At 44.0% G+C, this 26566-nt stretch overlaps 1 protein-coding gene across 2 annotated transcripts in view; it reads left to right on the top strand.

Annotated features, from left to right (window-relative positions):
* Nucleotides 1-13981: 13981 nt before the first annotated feature.
* The window catches only part of SCG3 (secretogranin III), a 94576-nt gene continuing 81991 nt past the window's right edge, over nt 13982-26566 (top strand). Inside the window, exons 1-5 of one of the 2 annotated variants that reach the window (XM_075345791.1) lie at nt 13982-15115; nt 15505-15557; nt 16665-16704; nt 16786-16992; nt 20776-20918. In XM_075345791.1, coding sequence (XP_075201906.1) covers nt 15028-15115; nt 15505-15557; nt 16665-16704; nt 16786-16992; nt 20776-20918 — 531 coding nt within the window. In that variant the 5' untranslated portion in view covers nt 13982-15027. The remainder of the gene's footprint in view (nt 15116-15504; nt 15558-16664; nt 16705-16785; nt 16993-20775; nt 20919-26566) is intronic. The other variant, XM_075345790.1, reaches the window with a different exon arrangement.

Raw genomic sequence — 26566 nt, 5'->3', positions numbered from 1 at the left:
CTTCCATATAGTATAAAATGTCCTACATAACCCTTCATATATCAGAATTCACCCCCATAGTCTTCCATGTACTATAATGCATTTCCCATAGTCCTCCATGTATAAAGTAGCCCTTTTAGCCCTCCAATTATTATAATGCAACTCCCATAGTCCTCCATGTATTATAATTCGCCCCATAATTCTCCATATATTATAATGTACTCCATAGTACTCCATATATTATACTGCACCACATAGCCCCTCGTATATTATAATGCACCCTTATAGTCCTCCATGTTTTATAATGCACCCCCATAGTCCATGTATAAGGTAGCCCCCATGTCCTCCATATATTATCATGAATCCCCTATAGTCCTATATGTATTATAATGCAGCCCCATAGTCCTTCATATTGTATTATGCAGGTCCATAGTCCTCCATGTATAATGCACCCCTATAGTCCATGTATATGTGTCGCCCTGGGCAAGCCAGGGGACACAGGTCACACACCACCACACCCTACATCCCAGGTAGGAACATCTAAGCTAACCAAAAATCCTTGTTGCCTGCCTCCAGAGGCTGATGATTCACACCAGGGGGTGGGCCAGGCGGTTGGCTCCGCCCACCGAGGAGTTCACAGCTCTGGAGGCGGGAGAAACCAGGCAGAAAGCTCAGGGAAGAGCTAGAGTGTGGAGCTAAGATAGAGTTTGGAGGAGGAAGTGGAAGGAGTGGAAGATTAGCCCAGGCAGGGCATGAGTGCAGTCGAGTCCAGTGAGGGACATGAAGGAGTAAACAGCTAAGATGAGCTAAGGAAGTGAAAGTAGAAGAGAAGTAAAGTGGTAAAAGAGGAGAGCAAGAGTGTGACGGAGAGAAAGCCTGAGGTAGTCCAGCTGTGTGCAGGACAGGTCAGCAAGGTCAGCAACGGCGGTGACTGTCTGGAGGGGGACCGTTTGGAAGTTTCTGGAAGGACCCCGTAGGCTGTGTGCCCGGCGGTCTGGAGCAGTGTTCCGAAGGACAGTCAGCACCAGGGCAGGGGCCTCTCGGACCCCGGCAAGGCTTGGAGTCGCCATAATTTGCCGAATCCGTCAGTGAAGGGGACGTAGATCCCCCAACAACAAAGTCCCGATTGAAGGCAACAGCCCAGCCAGTGTAAGAGAGACACCGCCACCGCCAAGGCACCAGTTTCTTAGGGCCAGCGCCTGCGGGCAAAGAGTAGAGCTCCCCCGGTCCAGCTTGAAGCCGGGGAGCGGGTTACCGGTGGGGACCCATCGCAACCAACAAGTACACAAAGGTGCAAGGAAGAGGGACATCACCGTCACCTACCGGGAGAGCAAGTGCAGCTGTCCGTGGGACCGTCTTACCAGCCGTTTGGTTTACCGCAAAAACTGTGTCAACGTCTCAGGCTGAGTGAGTACCACAGTGCCGCAAGGCACAGCGCTGCCCCCGCGTCCCTGCGCCCACCAGGCCCTGCACCTCCCAAACCATCACCGGGCCCCGGGATCACCAACCCCTACCCACGGAGGGGCAACACAACATCTGGCTGCTCCGCATCACCATCCCCGGGACCCCTGTACTGAGCAGCGGTGGTGAAATCACCACAACCGTGGGTGGCGTCACGGACAATAAACATTTCCCACACCCAACAAAACCCCCTTTCACTCACGGGCGAGGAGTGCCGCTCGAGAAGCCCCCGGGATCCGGCCCACCGCTCGAGCCACCACTGAGCAGCAGCCGCCGGACCCGAGCAGAAGGGGTGAGCGTAGTGTGCTGACACCCTCCTCCCCGCCCGCGACATATAAGGTGTCTTTCATATTGCATTATGCAGCCCCATACTCCTCGTATATAATGCACCCCTATAGTCCATGTATAAAGTGTCCTTCATGTTGTAATATGCAGCCCCATAGACATCCATGTATAATGCAGCCCCATAGACCTTCATGTATAATGCAGCCCCATAGACCTCCATGTATAATGCAGCCACATAGACCTCTGGCCGCCTTCTACTCACTGATTAAAGAAAACAAGCAAGTCCTCACCTCTCCTCGTTCCCCCGCTGCTCCGGTCAGAGCGTCCACCGTCCTGAACTCTCTGCTGTCAGTACAGCAGTCTCACAGGAGTGACGTCAATGCGCTGAGACGTCAAGCGCAGGCACAGGGGGAGAATGATGGAGCATGGAGCGGAGCGCGCCACTCAATGCTTCATTATTGCTGTGTGTGAAGACTGGTGAGGGGGCCTGGTGCCTCCACTGACACCGGGCCCCCCTGACTCACGGGCCATATAGCAACCGTGTGGTCTGCCACAGAACAACGCAGCTCCTCTCACACAGCATGGTGTGTGAGGTGATCCGTAGCTCAGTAACCCGAGGTCGTCATTGTGATGACCCAGGATTGCTATGACAGCAATCGGGATCCTGTGATTGTATTACAGGGACCCAATTGTCAGGGAGAGGTAAACGATCCTTCTCTCTACCTCCTCAATGCTGCAATCACAATTAATTGCAAAATTTAGGGGGTTAAACTGCCAGGAGCAGACAGTGAGATCCAGGTCTCAGCTGTAACATCAGCTGGAGACCTGGTTGCAGTCATAGGGGTACAGCGCAGGAACCTCTGCGATCACCATGACATGAAAAAAAAAAATGAAAAACACATGCAAAAAAATGCAATAAAAAATGCACGTTTTTTTTCTGCTGCGTTTTTTCTGCCAAAACATGCAGTTTTGTGTTAAAAAAATTCTGCACACAAATCTGCTACATGGGCACATAGCCTTACATTTCGAATTGAGAAAAGGCAACATGAAAATGCTTTGCTATCTTTTTATAGCCTTCTCCTGCTTTTTGGGCCTTCACCATTTTCATTTTCAGAGTGCTAGGCAGCTGCTTAGAAGAAGCCATGGCTGCTGTTTTTTTGGCACAAGGATAGAAGAGACTTAGTTTTTATGAAGCTGTGAAATTTGCATCACCTGGCCTTTCCTAACGATGATAGTGAATAAGCCATAATCCTAACAGGCTAACTAAGGACTGAAACCTTGGTCAAAATTATGTTAGCACACACATATCCAAGGGTGTCCAAACTTTTGCATCGGCCCATTTTCCTTTTTGTAATTTAGTTACTTTTTTTTTTGCCTAAAATACAATGGAAATGTGTAATCTTTAACGTTATGCATTCTAGAGATTGTGTCATTTTCAACTTCTTAATGGTTCACAATAACAGTAATTTTGACCAGGGGTGCGCAAACTTTTGCATGCCACTGTAACTACAGCTGTTCTGTGAAGGTATCGGAGTTTTGTTTGAGAACAGTAGGGATCAAACAGCATCATAAAAAAGAAGGAAAACACCAGACAAGCCAGGGATAAAGTTGTTCAGAAGTGTAAGGGCGGCTTTGCACACTACAACATCGCAGGTGCGATGTCGGTGGGGTCAAATCGAAAGTGACGCACATCCGGCGTCTCACTTGCGATGTCGTAGTGTGTAAATCCTAGATGATACGATAAATGAGCGCAAAAGCGTCGTTATTGTATCATCGGTGCAGGCTCCGACATTTCCATAATGCCGGTGCCGCGACAGGTACTATGCAGTTCCTCGTTCCTGCGGCAGCACACATCGCTGTGTGTGAAGCCGCAGGAACGAGGAACATCTCCTTACCTGCCGCAAGCGGCTATACGGAAGGAAGGAGGTGGGCGGGATGTTTACATCCCGCTCATCTCCGCCCCTCCGCCGCCATTGGCCGCCTGCCGTGTGACGTCGCTGTGACGCCGCCCGGCCCCTTAGGAAGGAGGCGGGTCGCCAGCCAGAGCGACGATCGCAGGGCAGGTGAGTGCATGTGAAGCTGGCGTAGCGATAATTATCGCTACGCCAGCTATCACAAGATATCGTACCTGCGACAGGGGCGGGGACTATCGCGTGCGATATTGCAGCATCGGCTTGCGATGTCGCAACGTGCAAAGTCCGCCTAAAGCAGAGTAATAAATAAAATAGTCCTAGCTCTGAACATCTCACGGAGCATTGTTCAATCCATCATCGAAAGATGGAAGGAGTATGCTACAACTGCAAACCTAGCAAGACATGCCCGTCCACCTAAACGGACATCCCGAGCAAGGAAAGCACTAATTAGAGAAGCAGCAAGGAGACCCATGGCCACTCTGGAGGATCTGCAGAGATCCGCAGCAAAGGTGGGAGAATCTGTAAACAGGACAACTATTAAGCCACGGTCAAACGAGAATATTGAAAAAAAATTGGACCGATTTTCATGCAGGAGAGTAGGACAAGTGAAATCTGTTTCGTATTCCATATGTCATGCAAATGTTCTACAAGTGTACATTTTTTTTTCTTGCATAGCATCCGTATGACATGCCTATGCCATCTGTATGCAATACATTTTTTTTCTCAGCAACAATTATGCTACAATAATTAACAGTCCATTTACAGAGTCTTATTCTACAGAATGGTAATATATCCATAAAAAAACGGAAGGAATATGGATGGTCCGTGTGACATCCATTTTTTTTTCTCTTGCATTGGCGAGTCTTGTCCTACTTTAGCAGCCATACACAGCGTGCTGCGATTTTTTTTACAGGTACATGTGAGAAAAAAAAATCACAGAGCTACACTGACTCATTGAGTAACATTGGTCCATGTACAATGCGATATTTTGTCGCATTTCACTGGTCCAATTTATACGCTCATGTGAGCGAGCCCGAAGTCCACAAATCTGGCTTTATGGAAAAGTGGTTGTCAGGGAGAAAAACACAGGAGGGTCACACAGATATCTCACCACAGCTACCAATTTGTCACAAACAACACTCCACTACCCCGGAGTTGAACCATGATAGAAAGAAATCTAACCATAGATGTCTATAAAGTTAATCATGTATAATAATGAGAAATTATACAGAAAAAAGTATTGAACACACTTACTTAAATGTAATACTTTGTACAAGAGCCTTTGTTGGTAATGACAGCTTTGAGACGCCTCCTGTATAGAGAAACTAGTAGAATGCGTGGCTCAGGTGTGATTTTGGTCCATTCTTCCACACACTCTTCAAATCCTAAGTTTCCATGGGCTTCTTCTATGAACTCAAGCTTTAGTTTCTTCCATAAAGTTTCTATTGGATTTAGATCAGGTGATTGGCTCGGCCATTCTAGTAGCTTCATTTTCTTTATTTGAAACCAATTGAGTTTCCTTGGCTGTGTGTTTAGGATCATTGTCTTGCTGATAATATCTACCCCATTTCATCTTCATCATCCTGGTAGATGACAGCAGATTCTTATCAAGAATATCTTGGAACATTTGTCCATTCATCCTTCCTTCAATTATATGAAGTTCCCACCTCCAAACTTCACTATTTGTATGGTCTTTTGGGGGTGATAAGCAGTGCCTTTTGGCCTCCAAACAAGGTGTGTGTAATGCCCATGCCGGCATCCTCGCACTCTCCTGTCACCGTCCCCCAGCGAGAATGTTGATTCCTGACCAGGTGTCCTGCTGCTGTAGGCCTGTCTCTGTTCCATACTGCAGCCCCACAGAATATCTGTACTCCTGACAGGCTCCAGGCCTCTGCCCGTATGGCATAACGATGGCCACGCCCCATTCAGGTCAGCTGAGAGGTCGTAGGTATTTAAGGTAACTCTGGCCTTTTGAGAAGTTGCCTGGGCAATGAGTTGTACCTAGACTCATTGCTGTAGTCAGGTTCCCTAGCACCTTTCTGCTCCTGCTGTTTCGTGGTGGTAGTTCTGTTACTTATACAGTGCCTACAAGTAGTATTCAACCCCCTGCAGATTTAGCAGGTTTACACATTCGGAATTAACTTGGCATTGTGACATTTGGACTGTAGATCAGCTTGGAAGTGTGAAATGCACTGCAGCAAAAAAAGAATGCTATTTTTTTTTTTTTTTTTTTTTTTTTTTTTTTAAATTGTGAAAAGTTTATTCAGAGGGTCATTTATTATTCAACCCCTCAAACCACCAGAATTCTGTTTGGTTCCCCTAAAGTATTAAGAAGTATTTCAGGCACAAAGAACAATGAGCTTCACATGTTTGGATTAATTATCTCTTTTTCCAGCCTTTTCTGACTAATTAAGACCCTCCCCAAACTTGTGAACAGCACTCATACTTGGTCAACATGGGAAAGACAAAGGAGCATTCCAAGGCCATCAGAGACAAGATCATGGAGGGTCACAAGGCTGGCAAGGGGTACAAAACCCTTTCCAAGGAGTTGGGCCTACCTGTCTCCACTGTTGGGAGCATCATCCGGAAGTGGAAGCTTATGGAACTACTGTTAGCCTTCCACGGCCTGGACAGACTTTGAAAGTTTCCACCCGTGCCGAGGCCAGGCTTGTCCGAAGAGTCAAGGCTAACCCAAGGACAACAAGGAAGGAGCTCCGGGAAGATCTCATGGCAGTGGCGACATTGGTTTCAGTCAATACCATAAGTAACGTACTCCACCGCAATGGTCTCCGTTTCAGACGAGCCCGTAAGGTACCTTTACTTTCAAAGCGTCATGTCAAGGCTCGTCTACAGTTTGCTCATGATCACTTGGAGGACTTTGAGACAGACTGGTTTAAGGTTCTCTGGTCTGATGAGACCAAGATCGAGATCTTTGGTGCCAACCACACACGTGACGTTTGGAGACTGGATGGCACTGCATACGACCCCAAGAATACCATCCCTACAGTCAAGCATGGTGGTGGCAGCATCATACTGTGGGGTTGTTTCTCAGCCAAGGGGCCTGGCCATCTGGTCCGCATCCATGGGAAGATGGATAGCACAGCCTACCTGGAGATTTTGGCCAAGAACCTCCGCTCCTCCATCAAGGATCTTAAGATGGGTCGTCATTTCATCTTCCAACAAGACAACGACCCAAAGCACACAGCCAAGAAAACCAAGGCCTGGTTCAAGAGGGAAAAAATCAAGGTGTTGCAGTGGCCTAGTCAGTCTCCTGACCTTAACCCAATTGAAAACTTGTGGAAGGAGCTCAAGATTAAAGTCCACATGAGACACCCAAAGAACCTAGATAACTTGGAGAAGATCTGCATAGAGAAGTGGGCCAAGATAACTCCAAAGACCTGTGCCGGCCTGATCAGGTCTTATAAAAGACGATTATTAGCTGTAATTGCAAACAAGGGTTATTCCACAAAATATTAAACCTAGGGGTTGAATAATAATTGACCCACACTTTTATGTTGAAAATTTATTAAAATTTAACTGAGCAGCATAACTTGCTGGTTTGTAAGATTTATGCATCTGTTAATAAATCCTACTCTTGTTTGAAGTTTGCAGGCTCTAACTTATTTGCATCTTATCAAACCTGCTAAATCTGCAGGGGGTTGAATACTACTTGTAGGCACTGTACCTGTCTGTATTACAGAGTGCTCCTACCATTATCCCTACCTGCTGCTGCAACCCATCACACTGGCCGCCTATGACAATTCCTGCTACCACGAGGTATCATCACCAGCTGCTGCCGTCCAGCCATCCAATCCGGATGGAGTCTCAACACCAGCTGTTGCCGCAAGCAATTACCAGAGACTGTCACTGCCGCAACCTTATACCTGTGACTGTCGCTCCCGCACCCCTGGGGCCAGCCGACGCAACACCAGTCTTCCCAATTAGTACCCAGACCAATACCTGCAGCGTAACACCTCCACCATTAGGTGCTCTGGAGAAGACTAAGCTCCTCCAGGGTTTCTGTGCGTTGTGGCCCAGTGGGTTCTCTAAAACATCTCTGCTCACTCAGCGAGTGTAAGAGTGTGTATAATGATATAAAAAGAGTTCAATTTTGGTCTCATCTCACCAGACTATATTCTCCCAGTATTTCACAGAATTATCTATGTTATTGTGCATATTTTCAATATGCTTCAACATGCTCTTTGTTCAGCAATGGAGTCTTGCATGGTGAGCGTGCATAGAGGCCATGGAGGTTGAGTGCATTACTTATTGTTTTTCTTGAAACAATTTGTATCTGCTAATTCCATGTCTTTCTGTAGCTCTCCACAGGTGGTTTTTGGCTCTTGGACAATTCTTCTGATAATTATTTTCACTGCTCCAATCTGAAAGCTTGCAGAGAGCACCAGTTTGTGGCTGATTTATGGTGAAATGATTATCTTTACACTTTTGAATTATGGCCCTAAAAGTGCTGGCTAGAACCTTCAGTAGTTTAGAAATTCTGCAACCAGTGCCATCAGTATGTTTTGAGGTTTGAGACAGCTCTCTGGTTTTACTCATCATGAGATGTTTCTTGTGTGGTACCTTGCTAATGAGACATATTTTTTATAGTCTGTCAGTTGAACCAGCTATTACTTTTCCCTAAGTAACAGGAATGCTTTCTATTAACTGATAGATGCGAGCTGGTATCATAATTTTTAATTATATTTTGCACCTCTTTTTTCATGTGTTCAATAAGTTTTCCCTGTGTAATTTCTCATTATTACACATACCTTAATATATGGACATGCATTGTTTGATTTCTTTGCCTGTGTGGATTGGATGGGTTGCTACCAACATCTGGTGAGAAATTCATGTCAATAGCACCTTTAGAAATATATTTACTTATAAAATTGGTGACATGTTCAATACATATTTCACACTCTGTATATCAGTGATTTTATGCAGACCACTCAGTCAGTGAAAAATACACAGATATGTGAGTTCCATAGAATATAAAGGGGACAAGCTCTATCCATAAAAAACTTAATACAGCTTGTATGTTAAAAACTGATGTTTGAATGAGCTCATTATTATACACATCAGGGAAAACTTACTTCTACATTTTATTAATTATAACTAAACTTTTAAAATATGAGAAGTATATGAAAGTATAGGATGCTTTACACGCTGCGACATCGCCAACGATATATCGTCGGGGTCACGTCGTTAGTGACGCACATCCGGCGTCGTTAGCGTCATCGCAGCGTGTAACACCTAGGAGCGACGATCAACGATCGCAAAAATGTCAAAAATCATCGATCATTGACACGTTGCTCCTTTTCATAATGTCTTTGGTGGTGCATGTGGCTGGTTGTTCGTCGTTCCTGTGGCGTTCACACATCGCTATGTGTTACACCGCAGGAACGACGAACATCTCTTTACCTGCGTCCACTGGCAATACGGAAGGAAGGAGGTGGGTGGGATATTCCGCCCGCTCATCTCCGCCCCTCCGCTTCTATTGGACGGCTGCCGTGTGACGTCGCTGTGACGCCGCACAAGCCACCCCTTAGAAAGGAGGCGGATTGACGGCCACAGCGACGTCGCAGGGAAGGTAAGTCCGTGTGACGGGTGTGAGCGATGTTGTGCGCCACGGGCAGCGATTTGCCGTGACGCACAACCGACGGGGGCGGGTACGCTCGCTAGCGATATCAATAGCGATATTGCAGCGTGTAAAGTGCCCTTATCAATTATACATACATATATAATGTGGATGGGAAATTGTATTTGTCTTTTAATGCAAGTATCAATTAGCTGTAATAGTCCCTCTAATTATAAGGTAAAACATCTGTCAAGTTATATAAATAGCCAACAAATAAAAAAATCTATAAAGGTATCTAAACAATATATAACGTGTGTACATAAAATACTAATTTGTATTTGCGAGTCAAAAAATCAGTAGTTATTGTCCCAAAGACCTGTAACAACATATTGGTGATTACCAATATCTTTTTACTCCTACCCAACATGATCAATTTCTATTTTTTAACATAATAGAAGAGAAGAAGATATGCCTTCATTCTTTTTTGTAGTGTTGTAGTGGTCACTTTGTTAAACCTACATACAGTATATTTTATGTATCGCTTAAAATGACACGTAATAGAATTTGTATTGTTAAAGGAATGAGTGTCTTCTGAATTTTTTACTACCTTCTTTCACTCTCTGGTGAGATCTGGTTTCCAAAAAATAGCAAAAGTAATATTCACAACATGGTTTAAATTTCAGTCTGTCACAACCATATTTCTGTCACATGCCCATAATCAGTAGTCACCTGGCAGCTCCAAAATGGCTACCACAATCAGGTTTGGAGCAACCCAGAGGTTGACCTGGCCTTTACCCATTAACCCCCGAACAGGGGCCTGGACTTAAACAGATGTTCCTGGATAAAGACCACAGAGCCAGCTGCTGTTCAGTGGCGCAAGTTGGCAAGAAGCATAGCTAGAAAGTTGGGTCAGAACCAGGAGGTCACGTCAGGAATAGAATCAACAACAAGCGGGTAGTCAAATGTAAAGCCAAGGTCAATGGACAGGAACATCAGGTCAAAGTACAGTTCAGGGCAGAGGCACAAACCAGGACAGGATCTCTATTGACTGTAATGGGAGCTGGCTTTCTGAGGTTTATATAGAGCAGCCCTACCCAGTGCTGACAGCAGATAGAAAGCAAGATAACAAGATTAACCCTCTAGCTTCCAGACCACAAGTCCCAGTTATAAAATAGGATTGTATTTTCAAGCATCACCTGCAACAGAGTGGCGCCGCCTAGCGGCCAAGGCACAAAGTGGCACAGATTTTATAAATTCACCTTTAATACTGGTTTTAACTATGGATGCCACTAGATTACCTATCATTAAAATTTCCTGATTACATAGAGTGGCTTATAAACTAACTTTGAGTCGTTGATGTTGCACCATTTCTGCACCTATTATGTAAATTAGGTTACTTGGGGTTTTCAAAGCCACGTGCACACAACGTGTGCACATGGACTTACATAAGTTTTTATTGAATTTTTGACGCTGCGTTGTTTTGTTCTTGTTGTTACAGTGCTGGCCAAAAGTATTGGCACCCCTGCAATTCTGTCAGATAATACTCAGTTTCTTCTTGAAAATAATTGCAATCACAAATTCTTTGGTATTATCTTCATTTATTTTGCTTACAATGAAAAAACACAAAAGAGAATGAAACAAAAATCAAATCATTGATCATTTCACACAAAACTCCAAAAATGGGCCAGAACAAAGTATTGGCACCCTTAGCCTAAGGCGGGCTTTGCACATTACGACATCGCATGCCGATGCTGCGATGTCGAGTGCGATAGTCCCCGCCCCCATCGTATGTGCGATATCTTGTGATAGCTGCCGTAGCGAACATTATCGCTACGGCAGCTTCACATGCACTCACCTGTCCTGCGACGTCGCTCTGGCCAGCGACCTGCCTCCTTCCTAAGGGGGCGGGCCGTGCGGCGTCACAGCGACGTCACATGGCAGGCGGCCAATAGCAGCGGAGGGGCGGAAATGAGCAGGATGTAAACATCCCGCCCACCTCCTTCCTTTTCATATCAGCCGGGACGCAGGTAAGGTGATGTTCCTCGCTCCTGCGGCTTTACACACAGCGATGTGTGCTGCCGCAGGAACGAGGAACAACATCGTAGCTGTCGCTGCATCGGCATTATGGAAATGTCGGAGAATACACCGATGATACGATAATGACGCTTTTGTGCTCGTTCATCGTATCAAAAAGGTTTTACACACTACGACATCGCAAGTGACGCCGGATGTGCGTCACTTTCGATTTGACCCCACCGAGATCGCACCTGCGATAACGTAGTGTGGAAAGCCGCCCTAATACTTGGTTGCACAACTTTTAGCCAAAATAACTGCGAACAACTGCTTCCGGTAACCATCAATGAGTGTCTTACAATGCTCTGCTGGAATTTTAGACCATTCTTCTTTGGCAAACTGCTCCAGGTCCCTGAGATTTGAAGGGTGCCTTCTCCAAACTGCCATTTTGAGATCTCTCCACAGGTGTTCTATGTGATTCAGGTCTGGACTCATTGCTGGCCACTTTAGTAGTCTCCAGTGCTTTCTATCAAATCATTTTCTAGCACTTTTTGAAGTGTGTTTTGGGTCATTGTCCTGCTGGAAGACGCATGACCTCTGAGGAAGACCCAGCTTTCTCACACTGGGCCCTACATTATGCTGCAAAATTTGTTGGTAGTCTTCAGACTTCATAATGCCATGCACACGGTCAAGCAGTCCAGTGCCAGAGGCAGCAAAGCAACCCCAAAACATAAGGGAACCTCCGCCATGTTTGACTGTAGGGACCGTGTTTTTTTTCTTTGAATGCCTCTTTTTTTCCTGTAAACTCTATGTTGATGGCTTTTCCCAAAAAGCTCTACTTTTGTCTCATCTGACCAGAGAACATTCTTCCAAAAGGTTTTAGGCTTTCTCAGGTAAGTTTTGGCAAACTCCAGCCTGGCTTTTTTATGTCTTGGGGTAAGAAGTGGGGTCTTCCTGGGTATCCTACCATACAGTCCATTTTCATTCAGATGCCGACGAATAGTACGGGTTGACACTGTTGTACCCTCGGACTGCAGGGCAGCTTGAACTTGTTTGGATGTTAGTCGAGGTTCTTTATCCACCATCCGCACAATCTTGTGTTGAAATCTCTCGTCAATTTTTCTTTTCCTTCCACATCTAGGGAGGTTAGCCACAGTGCCATGGGCTTTAAATTTCTTGACACTGCGCACCATAGACACAGGAACTTTCAAGGCTTTGGAGATGGACTTGTAGCCTTGAGATTGCTCATGCTTCCTCACAATTTGGATTCTCAAGTTCTCAGACAGTTTTGGTTTTCTTTCTTTTCTCCATGCTCAATGTGGTACACACAAGGACACAGGACAGAGGTTGAGTCAACTTTAATCCATGTCATCTGGCTGCAAGTGTAATTTGGTTATTGCCAACACCTGTTAGGTGCCACAGGTAAGTTACAGGTGCTGTTAATTACACAAATTAGAGAAGCATCACATGATTTTTCAAACAGTGCCAATACTTTTGTCCACCCCTTTTTATGTTTGGTGTGGAATTATATCCAATTTGGCTTTATGGCAATTTTTTTTTTTTCATTGAAGACAAATTAAATGAAGATAATAATACCAAAGCATTTGTGAATGCAATCATTTTCAAGAAGAAAGTGAGTATTATCTGACAGAATTGCAGGGGTGCCAATACTTTTGCCCAGCACTGTATGTCATGTTTTAAACAAAAGGGCTTTGTTTTTTTAGACTTCCTAGTATTTGGCTTTGACAAAACTTCCTTTATATTCTTATTTATGGATTACATGTGTTTTTGATATGTTTCCACAGTGGAAATCTATCATATACTTGTCCATTTTTAAAAATCTTTAGTAATAAAGTACTTAATGTAAAATATAATGCATGTGGTTAATAATGTTGGATGAAATACGTTGATCGAGTGTTCTGTGTAATTAGACTAAGAATGGAATAGAAATGGTGGACATTAGGACCCAGCACTTTCATGATCAGCATAGCTGAGCTCAACATGCTTTCCAGACACCGGTGGAGTAACCTGCCCATATACTGTATACTGTATTACGGAGAACTCAGCAGCTTTATCACTGGCACCGGGGATTTTATGTGACAGTAGCAACTGGAGGAGGACTAGGATGCTCACAGATGCAGCCCTGCACTCTGGATGTATCTGGTCACGTTTTGCATTCTGCGACTCCTTCATTCCTTCCTGCTTTATTGCTGATGAGGATGGGGACAAGTTCCATAGTATTATGCTGTGTACATGACACATCTTTTGTCAATTTCTAAGGCAGAGCGGATTAACCCCCTCCTTCCAATTTTAACACTGTCTTCTCTGTGGGGTTGCTGCAGCCGTGTTTCTGCCCATCCAATGGCTGTGACAAGGTGAGCTTCTACCATCCTTGCCAACACCATCTTCCATCCAGATAAGACCTTATTGCGCTATTTGTCTCCCCGTTCCATTTATGTGTACAGAATACGGATCAGATGGTGTTTTGTTCTTATCTCACCCACCCTTTATTGACCCACCAGCTGCCAATCTATGACAGGTGAAGGGAATGGTAATTGTGTTGTGTTCTCAGACTTCAGCTCCATCAGGAGAGAACCGCTCATATGTTTGAAGGTAACACACAAGTCTTCCATGTACGTGGGTGTATCTTCAATAACCAATCACAAATCCACAGGCTCCAATCAGATTGAGTTTTACATCGTAGACCGTAGTAAGGGTTGCAATGTCCCGCATAGCAGCATTGGTGGTGCCAGACTGCTGTCATTAGGGTGACGCACACTGGAGCCCTGATTCCTGATCTATAGAAGAGCACATCCCATTCATACCATGATGCTATCTGCTGAGGAACAATAGAAGACAGCTACAGCAGCACGTTAAGTATCTCTGCTCAGCTCACAGCACAGCAGTGGCAAGATCCTGTGTCTTCACCCTGTTTACTCCAGCATCACAGCAGTGTGCACCTCTTATCTGGACACTATAGATCTGGATTCAGTCCCACAGCAGTGTGCACCTCTTATCTGGACACTATAGATCTGGATTCAGTCCCACTGCAGTGAGCAGCTCTTGTCTGGGTACTATAGAACTGGATTCAGCACCAAAGCAGTGTGCACCTCTTATCTTGACACTACAGTCTGGATTCAGCACCACAGCATTGAACAGCACTTATCTGGGCACTACAGTCTGAATTCAGCACCACAGCATTGAACAGCACTTATCTGGGCACTACAGTCTGAATTCAGCACCACAGCAGTGGGCAGCTCTTATCTGGACACTACAGTCTGGATTCAGCCCCACAGCAGTGGGCAGCTCTTATCTGGACACTACAGTCTGGATTCAGCACCACAGCAGTGGGCAGCTCTTATCTGAGCACTATAGATCTGGATCCAGCACCACAGCAGTGGACAGCTCTTACCTGGGTACTATAGATCTGGATCCAGCACCACTGCAGTGGGCAGCTCTTATATTGGAAGAACAGTCTAGATCAGCACCACAGTACTGGACAGCTCTCATCTAGACATTATAGTTAAATATTGGTTCAACAGCACAACGTTGGAAGGCAGTGCCATCCAGATTCAGCACCACATTAGTGGACAGCTCTCTGGGTACAACAGTTTCAGCATTTCTGCCTAGGACAGCTCCAGCATCTTCACCTCCACTGGAAGAACCTGCCCTTCTCTCCCCCCTCTCTGATATCATCAATTATAAACCAATGCACTGGTCATCGGCACAAGAATAAACATCAGCCACCGAATCCAAGTATATAGCAGGATTGGACAAGGATATTCGTATTGGTGGGAAATGGCTCTTAAGCCTGTGCTTTCCTTCTGTGCCCTTATTGGAGTGATATGTTTTGTTCATGGATTTCCTAAACCAGAAAGCAATCAAGGTAACTCTACTCTTGACTATGCCATTATTGCTATTATTTAGCAGCGCTTACATAGTGTGTAATAATTATACACAAGCTCCTGTATACTAGAGATGTGTATTGCCCTCTAGAAAGATGTAACAGAGAACGTATATAGGGAGAATGCGCTGACATGTTCTCTGTAATCCAACGATTAAAGTAATCCAACTAAATCCATGTTCACGAGCCAACTCTTAAAGGACTAAAGCTCCTTTTTTGTAGAAAGCATTCTTAATGTGTAGAGTAGTGAGTTTATGATTATTTTATGCAGTTTATGTTCAGTCATTTCCTTCATTTATGCAAATTTCATTTACATATGTGAACTCGGTGATGAGTGAATTGTAATATTTCTGTCTCTTTCTCCCGTCTAGACAAGGCGCTGCATAACCGAGAATTAAGTGTAGAGAGACCCCTGGAAGAACAGGCAAGTTTCTAGACTTTTACATGATTTACTGCATTTTGTGCACAGAACTTATATGGAACATTTCCAAACAGATTGTACAGTGTTGTCTTTAGTTAGCTGCGGATAATTATTTCATGATATTATATAAGATGCAATGTCAATTTTAGCCAAAGTATCATAAATATTATACAACCCAGATCGAATCTAAAACAGATGAACTAATATGCATGGACTAGACTACCACCAGCCTGATACCGTCTGATAGGGTTGGGTCACACAACTGGTTTTCTCCATCCAATGTTAGACTCTGATTAGAGTTTGATCAAAGTGGAATCAGATTTCTCGGAGGTGGAGAGAGAGAAAAAAAGTTTCTCGCCTGTCTCCATTATATCAGTTGGTGAAAATCCGATGGTAATCAGATGTCACCTGAGTGCAGTCCGATGTTTTTCACAGACTTTTCATAGACTTACATTACTGATTTTGACCCAACAGTTGGATCAAAATCAGAAATATCAGTGATTTTTTTTTTATCGGACCACTTGACCCTAGGAAACAATCATACATGTGCACAGCACCATAGAACAATGGGTACAAGGACCATTCGTGAAAACCATAGATAGCACTTCTCCAATATAATCGATCATGTGCGCAAGCTCATAGAACAGTGGGTACAAGGGCCATTCGTGAAAACCTCGGATAGCACTTATCCGATATAATCGGTTGTGTGCAAAAGCTCATAGAGCAATGGGTACAAGGGCCATTCGTGAAAACCACGGATAGCACTTGTCCAATATAATTGGTCGTGTGTGCAAGCTCATAGAACAATGGGTACGTGGGCCATTTGCAAAAAACACTGATAGCACTTATCTGATATATTCGGTCGTGTGCACAAGCTCATAGAACAATGGGTACAAGGGCCATTCACAAAAACCACCGATAGCACTTGTCCGATATATTCGGTCGTGTGCACAAGCTCATAGGGGCAGCATTCTTGCAAACACTTGCAGATGTGTTATATTCATAATTTAGCAGTATGTCATCTCCACTTGTATTCTGGAGGACATAAACAAAACACTAGGAAATCTGGAGACTAGTAATGTTCTTCTGTTTTTCACTATTTCTCCTTAGATTGCTGAAGCAGATACAGTAAGCAGAGGAGCAACACAAGGTAAACTCTGATCCACAGGCATTCATTGCTAATATAAGCAACAGTAACAGCTACAGTTTGTCCTGTTTTTCCATTTTGTAGATAAAGTAAAAAATGATTCCCTTGTGGATGATTTAAGCTTCTTGATGTCAGTAGCAGAAAAAGAAAAAAATGTCAAAAGAAGTGGTGGGACAAAGAGCACAGTCAGTAACCACAAGACCTCGGTGGATGACGCAGACTCAACGAAAAACCTAAAGCCACTGGAATATTTTGATTCCACTAAAAGTGGATTGGATGATAAATCTGAAGGTATTTGATAATCATCATAGCTATGTCATAATATTACTATTGATCGAATACCCGTCTGAGCTTTATCTATTGTTTATCTTTAAATTTGGTTTAGGACTTCAATCTCTCCCCAAAAACATATCACAACATAAAAGCAGAACCCCCGACCGGCTAAAGATACATCACAACAATTGGGTGGCCACATAAAGTATATACAGCTCATGCAGAGCATCACAAAATCATGTTTTGTTTTTTTATAAAAGATGGTAGATCGAGATTAATCCATTCTCTTCATTAGAGAAATCATGTGAGAAAGCCACCGGATATGATCTTCTGATAGGACACATGGGAGGACCACATTACTGCAGCCTGGGATTCAGAATGGTATTGATTTTAAGAATAAAATGGCTGGCGCTAACGATTAATCCCTTTCCTCTGATATTTCAGTTACTGGAAATCTAAAGCATCATTCGTTAGCATAGCCTTGCATTTACTATGTTCCAGTGATAAAAGAAATCTCAGTGATTTACTGCACTAAACAATTAGAAATGGGTCAAGCTCTTTTTAATAATATTTTAATTATGTAGTACTATCAAGAAGTAAGCTGCCATATCAAACAACAAAGAAAAAAGTCACCGCCATAATCTGGGACATTATACAGTGGCTGTACCCATAACACAGATGATTACTTTGGGGTGGATTTCCCCCTCTAAGGATTCATTCATGTAAATGACGTATAATTTGTATCCTATTGATACTAAATTCAGAGATACTGAGATACTAGGTGTAGAAGGTAAAACCTCCATAGATTATTACATTTATTTAAAATAGAATGTTCCATTAACTGCATTAATCTACGGAATGCCATTGACATAACTCACATAATTGATCTCTTTATTTAGTGTGAACAGCTAACTAAAGATACAACTAAGGCCCCTTTCACACATCAGTTTTTTGCCATCCGTCACAATCCGTCGAATTTTGAAAAAAAACGGATACGGCGACTGATGTCGTTCGATCCGTTTTTTTCTCATCGACTTGTATTAGCGACGGATTGCGACGGATGACCTCACGTTTCAACCGTCATTCAACGGGTCCATTGAAAAATGTTTGTCCGTTGGACGGAGACGACGGCTAAAGTAACGTTTTTTGTATACGTTGAAAAAACGGACGGCGACGTCCGTTGTTTGGTAGAGTGGAAGACTATGGGCGCAGGATCCATCGTAATCTGTCAAATTATGGAATTCCGTTTTTTTTTAATTGAGCATGCTCCAATTTATTATTTAGCCTCCAGCTAATCGGATCCGTCAAAAAAGGATCCATCGCATCAGTTTAGCCACAATCTGCAACAGATCCGTTGATCTGTCGAGAAAACGGATTGTGACTGACAGCAAAAAACTGATGTGTGAAAGGGACCTAAGAAGCTGTAAAAATAGTAAAGTGCTATTACCTGGACTCTAAATAGCTTATCAATGTCTATAATACTTATATAACATATTGTGCTAAATGACATCCTGTAATGTCAATGCTTATAACATAAACAACGGCCCCGATTCATCATTGTGTTATACCTGTTTTTGTCTACTTTTGTGTTTTCCACCTTCTTTTTTGTTTGCACAAAATTCATTATTCTATTTGCGCCTTTTGAAGTCTAGTTTACGTGTCCTCGCCTGTTTTGTTTTTCTGATTTGTGGCAACTTTTACTGATTCCACATATTTTTGCATGATTCATTAATTTGGATATTTTGAAAAGTCACAAAATTTGGTGCGACTTCACTCTTGTCTTCCCCCTGGTGTATTTTTGAGTACGTCAGTATTTTGGGATATTTTCTGTGTGACTTTTGGCGCCATGAAGTTGCAAAAAACAGTTCAACGCAGAAAAAAAGGATATTTTTTATTTTGTCCCAAATAATAATAATAATAATCTTTATTTCTATAGCGCCAGCATATTCCGCAGCGCTTTACAATTCAGGAGGTTCATATACATATACATATCATATACATAAACATATACAAACAAGTAACAATTATAGAAGATACAATATTTAAAGGGAAAAATGGCAACCCTGCTCGTGAGAGCTTACAATCTACAATGAGATGGGGGAGGGGCAAGGTACAAGTGTTTATTTAAAATGACAATCCAGCCATCTCATGGGGGATAGATGATGGCTTCCTGGACCAGTTGGCCAGAGCCTTGAGATGCATTTGGGTGCCATGGAGTTTGACGTGGGGTTATGTTCTGAGAAGTTGTAGATGGATTAGGTGAAATTAGTTTGGCTAGGGAGTGTGATAGGCCGCCCTAAAAAGATGCGTTTTTAGGGAGCGTCTGAAGCTGAGTAAGTTGTGATTTGTCCTAACTTCTTGGAGTAGAGCGTTCCAGAGGTTTGGTGCAGCTCAGAAGAAGTCTTGGATTCGGGAGTGGGAGGTTCGAATTAGTGTGGATGTTAGTCGAAAATCATTTTCAGAGCGTAGAGAACGGGTGGGATGATAGACAGAGAAGAGGGTGGAGATGTAGGGGGGTGCTGCACTGTGGAGAGCTTTGTGGGTGAGAACAAGCAGTTTGAATTGGATCCTGTGATATATGGGCAGCCATGTCAGAATTTGGTGCCAAAAACGGCAAGTACTGTAATAAGATAAGACAAAAAAGGAAAGTGACTAAAAAAAAAATAGAAATTATGAATTGCAGCCAAAGCTTCATGGTCATGTACTTTTAAAGAGAATCTGTCACCAGGTTTTTGCTCCTCCCATCTGAGAGCAGCATAATGAAGAGACAGAGACCCTGATTCCAGTGATGTGTCACTTACTGAGCTGTTTGCTGTCATTGTGATAAAATCAATGTTTTCTCTGCTGCAGATCTAGCAGTTAGGCCATGTGCCCACGGGAGATCGTACCTGTGGACTTTTCTGCAGGTATTTCCACAGGTTCATGCACCAACTCCCCAGAATCCGCAGCTATCCATTGCTATGATATATCTGCGCAGTTGTTGCAGTAAACCTGAGGAATCAGTGCAGATTTCATGCAGAATTCCTGCCCTGTATCTCCAGGGTGGAGAAGCGGGAATTCCATAGATAATTCTGCATGAATAATGGACATGCAGTTACGTGCGGCTGCGGGATATTCGCAGCATTTTCCGCAGCCGCAAATATAGCAGCATTGATACAGCACTTTCCAAATCCCATAGGATAACATGAAGAGTGTCTGTACTTGCGTAAACCCGAACCCGCGGATTTATCTGGGAAATCTAGAAAATCCGCAGGTTTTCCATGGCAAAATCCACGGTTACTTTCTCCCGTGGGCACATGGCCTTATACAGAGCTCATGAGTATGCTGGATTCTCTGGCACCAGGCCAAGTAGTGCTCTAATGATCATTTATTGTTGCTTAATCAGTGACTTTATCAAAACTACACTAAGCAGCCCAGTAAGTGACACATTGCTGGAATCAGGATCTCTGCCCCTTCGTTATACTACGCTCAGATTAGGTGGCAAAAACTTGGTGACAGATTCCCTTTAAATAGGATGAATTTTAGATGTAAGGATTGAATAAGTTCATGAGACTTCTTTTATAATAAATCATAAGTAGATGTATTTCTTTTTATAACTACTCCTAATAACCAATTTAATAGCGCATAGATTTTTCTCTGTGTAAGTTACTATTTTATGAATGGAAATGAATGGCTGATTGAGTCAATGGGGGCCTTTGAGTTTAAGGACTCCGCATTAATGAAGGAGACATTAAGTGCAGTTCTCCAGGAATGACATAATGAGATGGCTGAAAGTAGGTCGGAAATTATTTATTCTTTCAGATGATCCTGATGGTCTTCACCAATTAGATGGAACTCCACTCACCGCAGAAGACATTGTTCAGAAGATTGCTATGAGAATATATGAAGAGAATGACAGAGGAGTATTCGACAAGATTGTTTCCAAGCTCCTAAACCTCGGTCTGGTAGGTGAAGAGTTTTCATAGCTACAGTTTATCAGCTAACCAGTTATTCCCAGCCAAAAATACTTACAATCTGCTCAGAGCAAATTCATTTTAGCTTACTCAGAGATATTTGGTATGGGTTAACCCGTCTTGACCAAATTGTATCTTGATCTTGACCTTGTGCTTAGTAATCTAAGGCTTGCATGCAGCTGCTCAGCCATAAAAACCCGTTCCATGAAGCTCCGGATGCACAGTTTTTGTGCTGATATTAATTAACACCAGAGGAGATTTGGTTTGACCCTGGTGATCCCAATCTGTCAATTTCTAGCCCAATTTCTGTATTTCCTAAATGTGTCCACTTTCAATAATATACTTTAATAATACTTTTTGGGAAGGAAGAAACTTCATGAACTGACTTGTTATGATGGTGGCTCCTATTACAGAATCACTGTCAAATTCAGTAAGCTCTTTATAATGATTCACTATTTCACGATTGTTGTTAAAGGGAATCTGTCAGCAGGTTTTTGATATGTAAAGCGGGCTTTACACGATTTGACATCGCTTGCATCAGCTAGCGATGTCGAGCGCGATAGCTCCCACCCCCGCCGTACGTGCGATATTGTGTGATTGCTGCCGTAGTGAACATTATCGGTACGGCAGCGTCACACGCACATACCTTGTCAGCGACGGTGCTCTGGCTGCCGATCCGCCTCCTTTCTAAGGGGGCGGGTCGTGCGGCGTCACTGCGACGTCACACGGCAGCCGTCCAATAGCAGAGGAGGGGCGGAGATGAGCGGCCGTAACATGCCACCCACCTGCTTCCTTCCTCATTGCCGGTGGATGGAGGTAAGGAGATGTTCGTCGCTCCTGCGGTGTCACACACAGCGATGTGTGGTGCCGCAGGAACGAGGCACAACATTGCTAATAAACAGGCAACGATATTTGGTTTGGGGACGACCTCTCCAAAACCAACGATTTTTGCCTGTTTTGCGATCATTTAAGATCGCTCGTACGTGTTACACGCTGCGATGTCGCTAAGGACGCCGGATGTGCGTCACTAACGATGTGACCCCGACGATAAATTATTAGCGATATCGCAGAGTGTAAAGCCCCCTTAAGCTGAAGCCAGCATGCTGCAAGGGTTGATACACAGAATTCAGGCATGCCTGTCTTGCCACTGTCTGATCTGTTATATATTGTATGTTAGTTTAAGCAGCAGGACCCTTATAATTGCTCAAACTACAATGTCACGCTCACGGCAGTCCGGCACGCCCCCTCCTTTGATTAACATCTCGCTGCCAATTTACAATCTCTATAGAGAGCCTGGTGTGGGAGGGACAGGTTTCAGCTCTGCTACATGACTATATCTAAAAATTCTGATTGTGTCAGAATGGCTGCACCCAGTAATCTAAGTGATGCATCGTTGGATTCAGGATCTCTTTTCCTACATCATAGTGATCTCAGATAAGATAGTAAAAACCTGCTGATATGTTCCCTTTAAAGGCAGACTGCATGGCGAGGGCCTATTACTGATAATAGTGGTGTATTTACTGAGAATGTTGAAGATGAAAACTACACCTATATCTCATTAATTCTTTAATTTACTGTGCCATATGATAACAGACTGGAAATCATTATTAGATGTGTCAAAGGCGAAAAGGAATAAGGAATATTTTGGTATATATAAAAAAGCTATATAAGTATTTAAGTCAGGGAAATTGATATTAATAACGTATCACTTACAAAATAGTATAAATCCTGCCTAAATTACAGTCTATAGATATAACAAGTAGCAAAGAAAAAAACATTCAGAACCGGCGTGAACACGTCTTAGAGAGCTCTAGGCAATAAATTAAGAAATTAGACGCCAGCAGGCTTAATAAATCAATTCCACCAGCAAAAGAGAGGTGATAAAGCCAATGCTTATCCGAATATGCAGGACACGAGCTGGATGACTAATACCCAGGAAGGGAAAACATTGGCAGCAGCTTTATGGATGACGTCTGCATCTTCATTCAAGTATCACCTGCAATTTCACCAATTCAATATTTGCAATACAACTTCTATATATAATACCCAACCTGTCATGGAAGTTTGAGAGGAGCATTATACATGTCTGCTAGGTGTTTCTATATATTGATGCTACAATCTTCTGCTTCTGTGCAGGGGGAAGCAGCTGTCACGGGGTGTATAGAGACAGGACTAGGGCCACTAGGCTGGCCTTAAGACTTGTGACCCTGCTCTGTCCCTTATCTCAAAGTTAGGTTTGATGGTAATGTAGCGCTCTACGGGGCAGGTGTTTTAACCTACTCGTTGTCGGGGTGCAGATCCTCTGCATCGTCACAGGGTGGCCTGGCCGGGTTCCGTGGCCCCGATGCGTACAGGAGGGAGGGAAGGCGGTGTAAGGGAGGCAGGACGGAGGATGAGGGTGGTAGTGACGGTTAGGAAAGTCTATTAGATGATCGTGACGCCACCTGTGGTACGCGGCCAGACTCAATAGTGCACATAAAGATAAGCAACTTTGTAATCAGTCATTATCAAAATTCTCAATTCTGGGGTAAAATCTGTATTCACTGAAGACTTTCCCATTACTGAGATAGGAGATGGCAGCTGTTACCGATAATATGCTATGTAGATAGAAGTGGGAGGAGGGGCAGCGCTTTGCTTCTAGCTCCTCCCTCCTCCCATCGTCATAGAATTTTATCAGTACCGTGTTTCAACTACAAATAAGACCTACCCCGAATATAAGCCCTAACATGATTTTACAGGATTTTTTGAGTATGCTTAAAATATAAGCCTTAAGGGGGCTTTACACGCTGCGACATCGCTAATGCGGAGTTGTTGGGGTCACGGAATTTGTGACGCACATCCGGCCGCATTAGCGATGTTGCTGCATGTGACACCGATGAGCGATTTTGCATCGTTGCAAAAACGTGCAAAATCGCTCATCGGTGACATGGGGGTCCATTCTCAATTATCGTTACTGCAGCAGTAACGATTTAGTTCATCGCTCCTGCGGCAGCACACATCGCTATGTGTGACGCCGCAGGAACAAGGAACCTCTCCTTACCTGCCTCCCGGCCGCTATGAGGAAGGAAGGAGGTGGGCGGGATGTTCCAGCCACTCAACTCCGCCCCTCCGCTTCAATTGGGCGGCCGCTCAGTGACGTCGCTGTGACGCCGCACGGACCGCCCCCTTAGAAAGGAGGCGGTTCGCCGGTCACAGCGACGTCGCCGGGCAGGTAAATATGTGTGACGGGTCTGCACGATGTTGTGCGGCACGGGCAGTGATTTGCCCGTGTCGCACAACAGATGGGGGCGGGTACCCACGCTAGCGATATCGGGACCGATATCGCAGCGTGTAAAGTAGCCTTTACTCCAAAAATAAGCCCTAGTTCCAGTCATATCTAGCATTAGCGGAATTAAAGGGAACCTGTCATCAGAAATTTAGCTTTAAACCTAAAAGTTTCCCCTTTTGCAGCTCCTGGGCTGCATTCTGGAAAGGTTCCTGTACTTTTTGTGCCCCCTTTGAAACCAAATTAAACACTTTATAAAGTTTTACCTTTTTGTCTGTAATTCTTGTAAATTATCCATGGGGGCGGGCTCTCTTGCGTCCGTTGCTATCTCTCCTGCAGATTGACGCCGTCCTCCATTGCTCCATTTCATATCTCAGGACCCACCCACTGCGCCCGAGGTCCCGTGCATGCGAGGACCGCTGGTGACGTGGTCGCAGGCACGAGATTATGGGCGGCACTGTGATTACATCGCAAGTGGCTGCCCATAATCTCGTGACCGCGATCTCCCCTCTGCCTCCAGCGTTCTGCGTAAGCGCTGGAAGATGACCCAACGTCACATCCTTCCCATCCTGCCCTGCAGCAGGAAATAGATGGGAGGAGCGGAGCAGCACAGCACAGGTTACAAAAAAAAAAAAAAAAAAAACGTTTAGTGCTTTTCACTTTTCAGAAGACAATGTGTGACTTTGTTTGATTTTACATGTTTTTTTTTACTGTGTACGTCGCTCAGATCCTCTCCGCGTCTCCTCGTATCCTGTGGTGGCCTGCTCCGCTCCTCCCATCTATTTCCTGCTGCAGGGCAGGATGGGAAGGATGTGACGTCGGGTCATCTTCCAGCGCTTGCGCAGAACGCTGGAGGCAGAGGGGAGATCGTGGTCACGAGATTATGGGCGGGCACTTGCGATGCAATCACAGCGCCGCCCATAATCTCGTGCCTGCGACCACGTCACCAGCGGTCCTCGCGTGCACGGGACCTCGGGCGCAGTGGGCGGGTCCTGAGATATGAAATGGAGCAATGGGGGACGGCGTCAATCTGCAGGAGGGACAGCAACGGACGCAAGAGAGCCCGCCCCCATGGATAATTTACAAGAATTACAGACAAAAAGGTACAACTTTATAAAGTGTTTAATTTGGTTTCAAAGGGGACACAAAAAGTACAGGAACCTTGCTAGAATGCAGCCCAGGAGCTGCAGAGGGGGAAACCTTTAGGTTTAAAGCTAAATTTCTGATGACAGGTTCCCTTTAAAATTGTGCAATTTCTCAGGGCTCCCAGTCTTTTAGGGACCCCTGCAGTTGTATTCTAAGGATAAGATTGTTTAGGAAACTTTGATGACTTCACAGACATGTGACCAAAGGTCTCCTAATTGTAGGAGTCTAAAAGAACTGAACAGCAGACAGGCTGGCATGCAGGACTGGCATTAGACGGAAGAGTCTCCTAGGGGTCCCAGGGTTTATATCCTGATGATAACACTGCTTTAGCACCTTTGTGACATCATGTCACGGGACTAGATTATCACAAAAAGGTCTCTTAATTAATTTTTTGGTGCAGTTTTTTTGTCAGAAAGTTCTCACTTTTGACTTCCCAGCAAAGTCTATGAGAATTCAGATTTGCTGCGCCACGTTGCAGTTTTTTTGTCTGCAGTTTATTTGTCACAAAGGTCTGACAAAAAAACTGCAGCAGGTTCTATCGTCCTGCATTTTTTACTTGCTTCTACTGAATAAACGCGTCAAAAAGGCATGGTCAAAATGCACCAAAAACGCATCATCATTACAAGTTGGTTTTTTGACATTTCTTGGAGAAGGTGCAGTTTTGGTGCAGTTTTGTTGTAACAACCAAACTGCAGCATGCGCATGTAGCCTTAAGCTGATGAGACAGGCTGGTATGTATCGGCAGTGCGTGTGTAGATAGATGGATAGATAGATGGATTGATAGATGGATAGATAGATGGATAGATAGAGGAATAGATAGATGGATAGATGGATGGATGGATAGATAGATAAGATAGACTCACGAGATAGATAGACACAAACATGTGTTATACACTGAGTTTGGAGAGTATGTTGATGGTTCAGAATGCAATATGATAATATTTGAATAAATGTTGACTTTTTTGTTCAAGAATAAATGTGGTTTGTTGTTCTTTGAAAATAAAAAAATAAGACATCCCCTGAAAATAAGCCGTAGCCCATCTTTCAGCGCAAACAATAATATTAGGTCCTGTCTTATTTTTAGGAATCATGCTAACAACTTTCATCTCCTAATTTTTATGTGTACTATTGATTTATGAAATAAAAAATTAAAATGACGGATATGCTGTAAGGGTCCATTGCCAGACCCTTTCTTGTACTTTCCTGTACAAGAAATTATCTGGATGGA

The sequence above is a fragment of the Anomaloglossus baeobatrachus genome, chromosome 4 (genome assembly GCF_048569485.1).
Source record: "Anomaloglossus baeobatrachus isolate aAnoBae1 chromosome 4, aAnoBae1.hap1, whole genome shotgun sequence".
Lineage (NCBI taxonomy): Eukaryota > Metazoa > Chordata > Amphibia > Anura > Aromobatidae > Anomaloglossus > Anomaloglossus baeobatrachus.
Note: the sequence above shows the minus strand (reverse complement) of the source record. Positions and strands in the feature narration are given on the sequence as shown.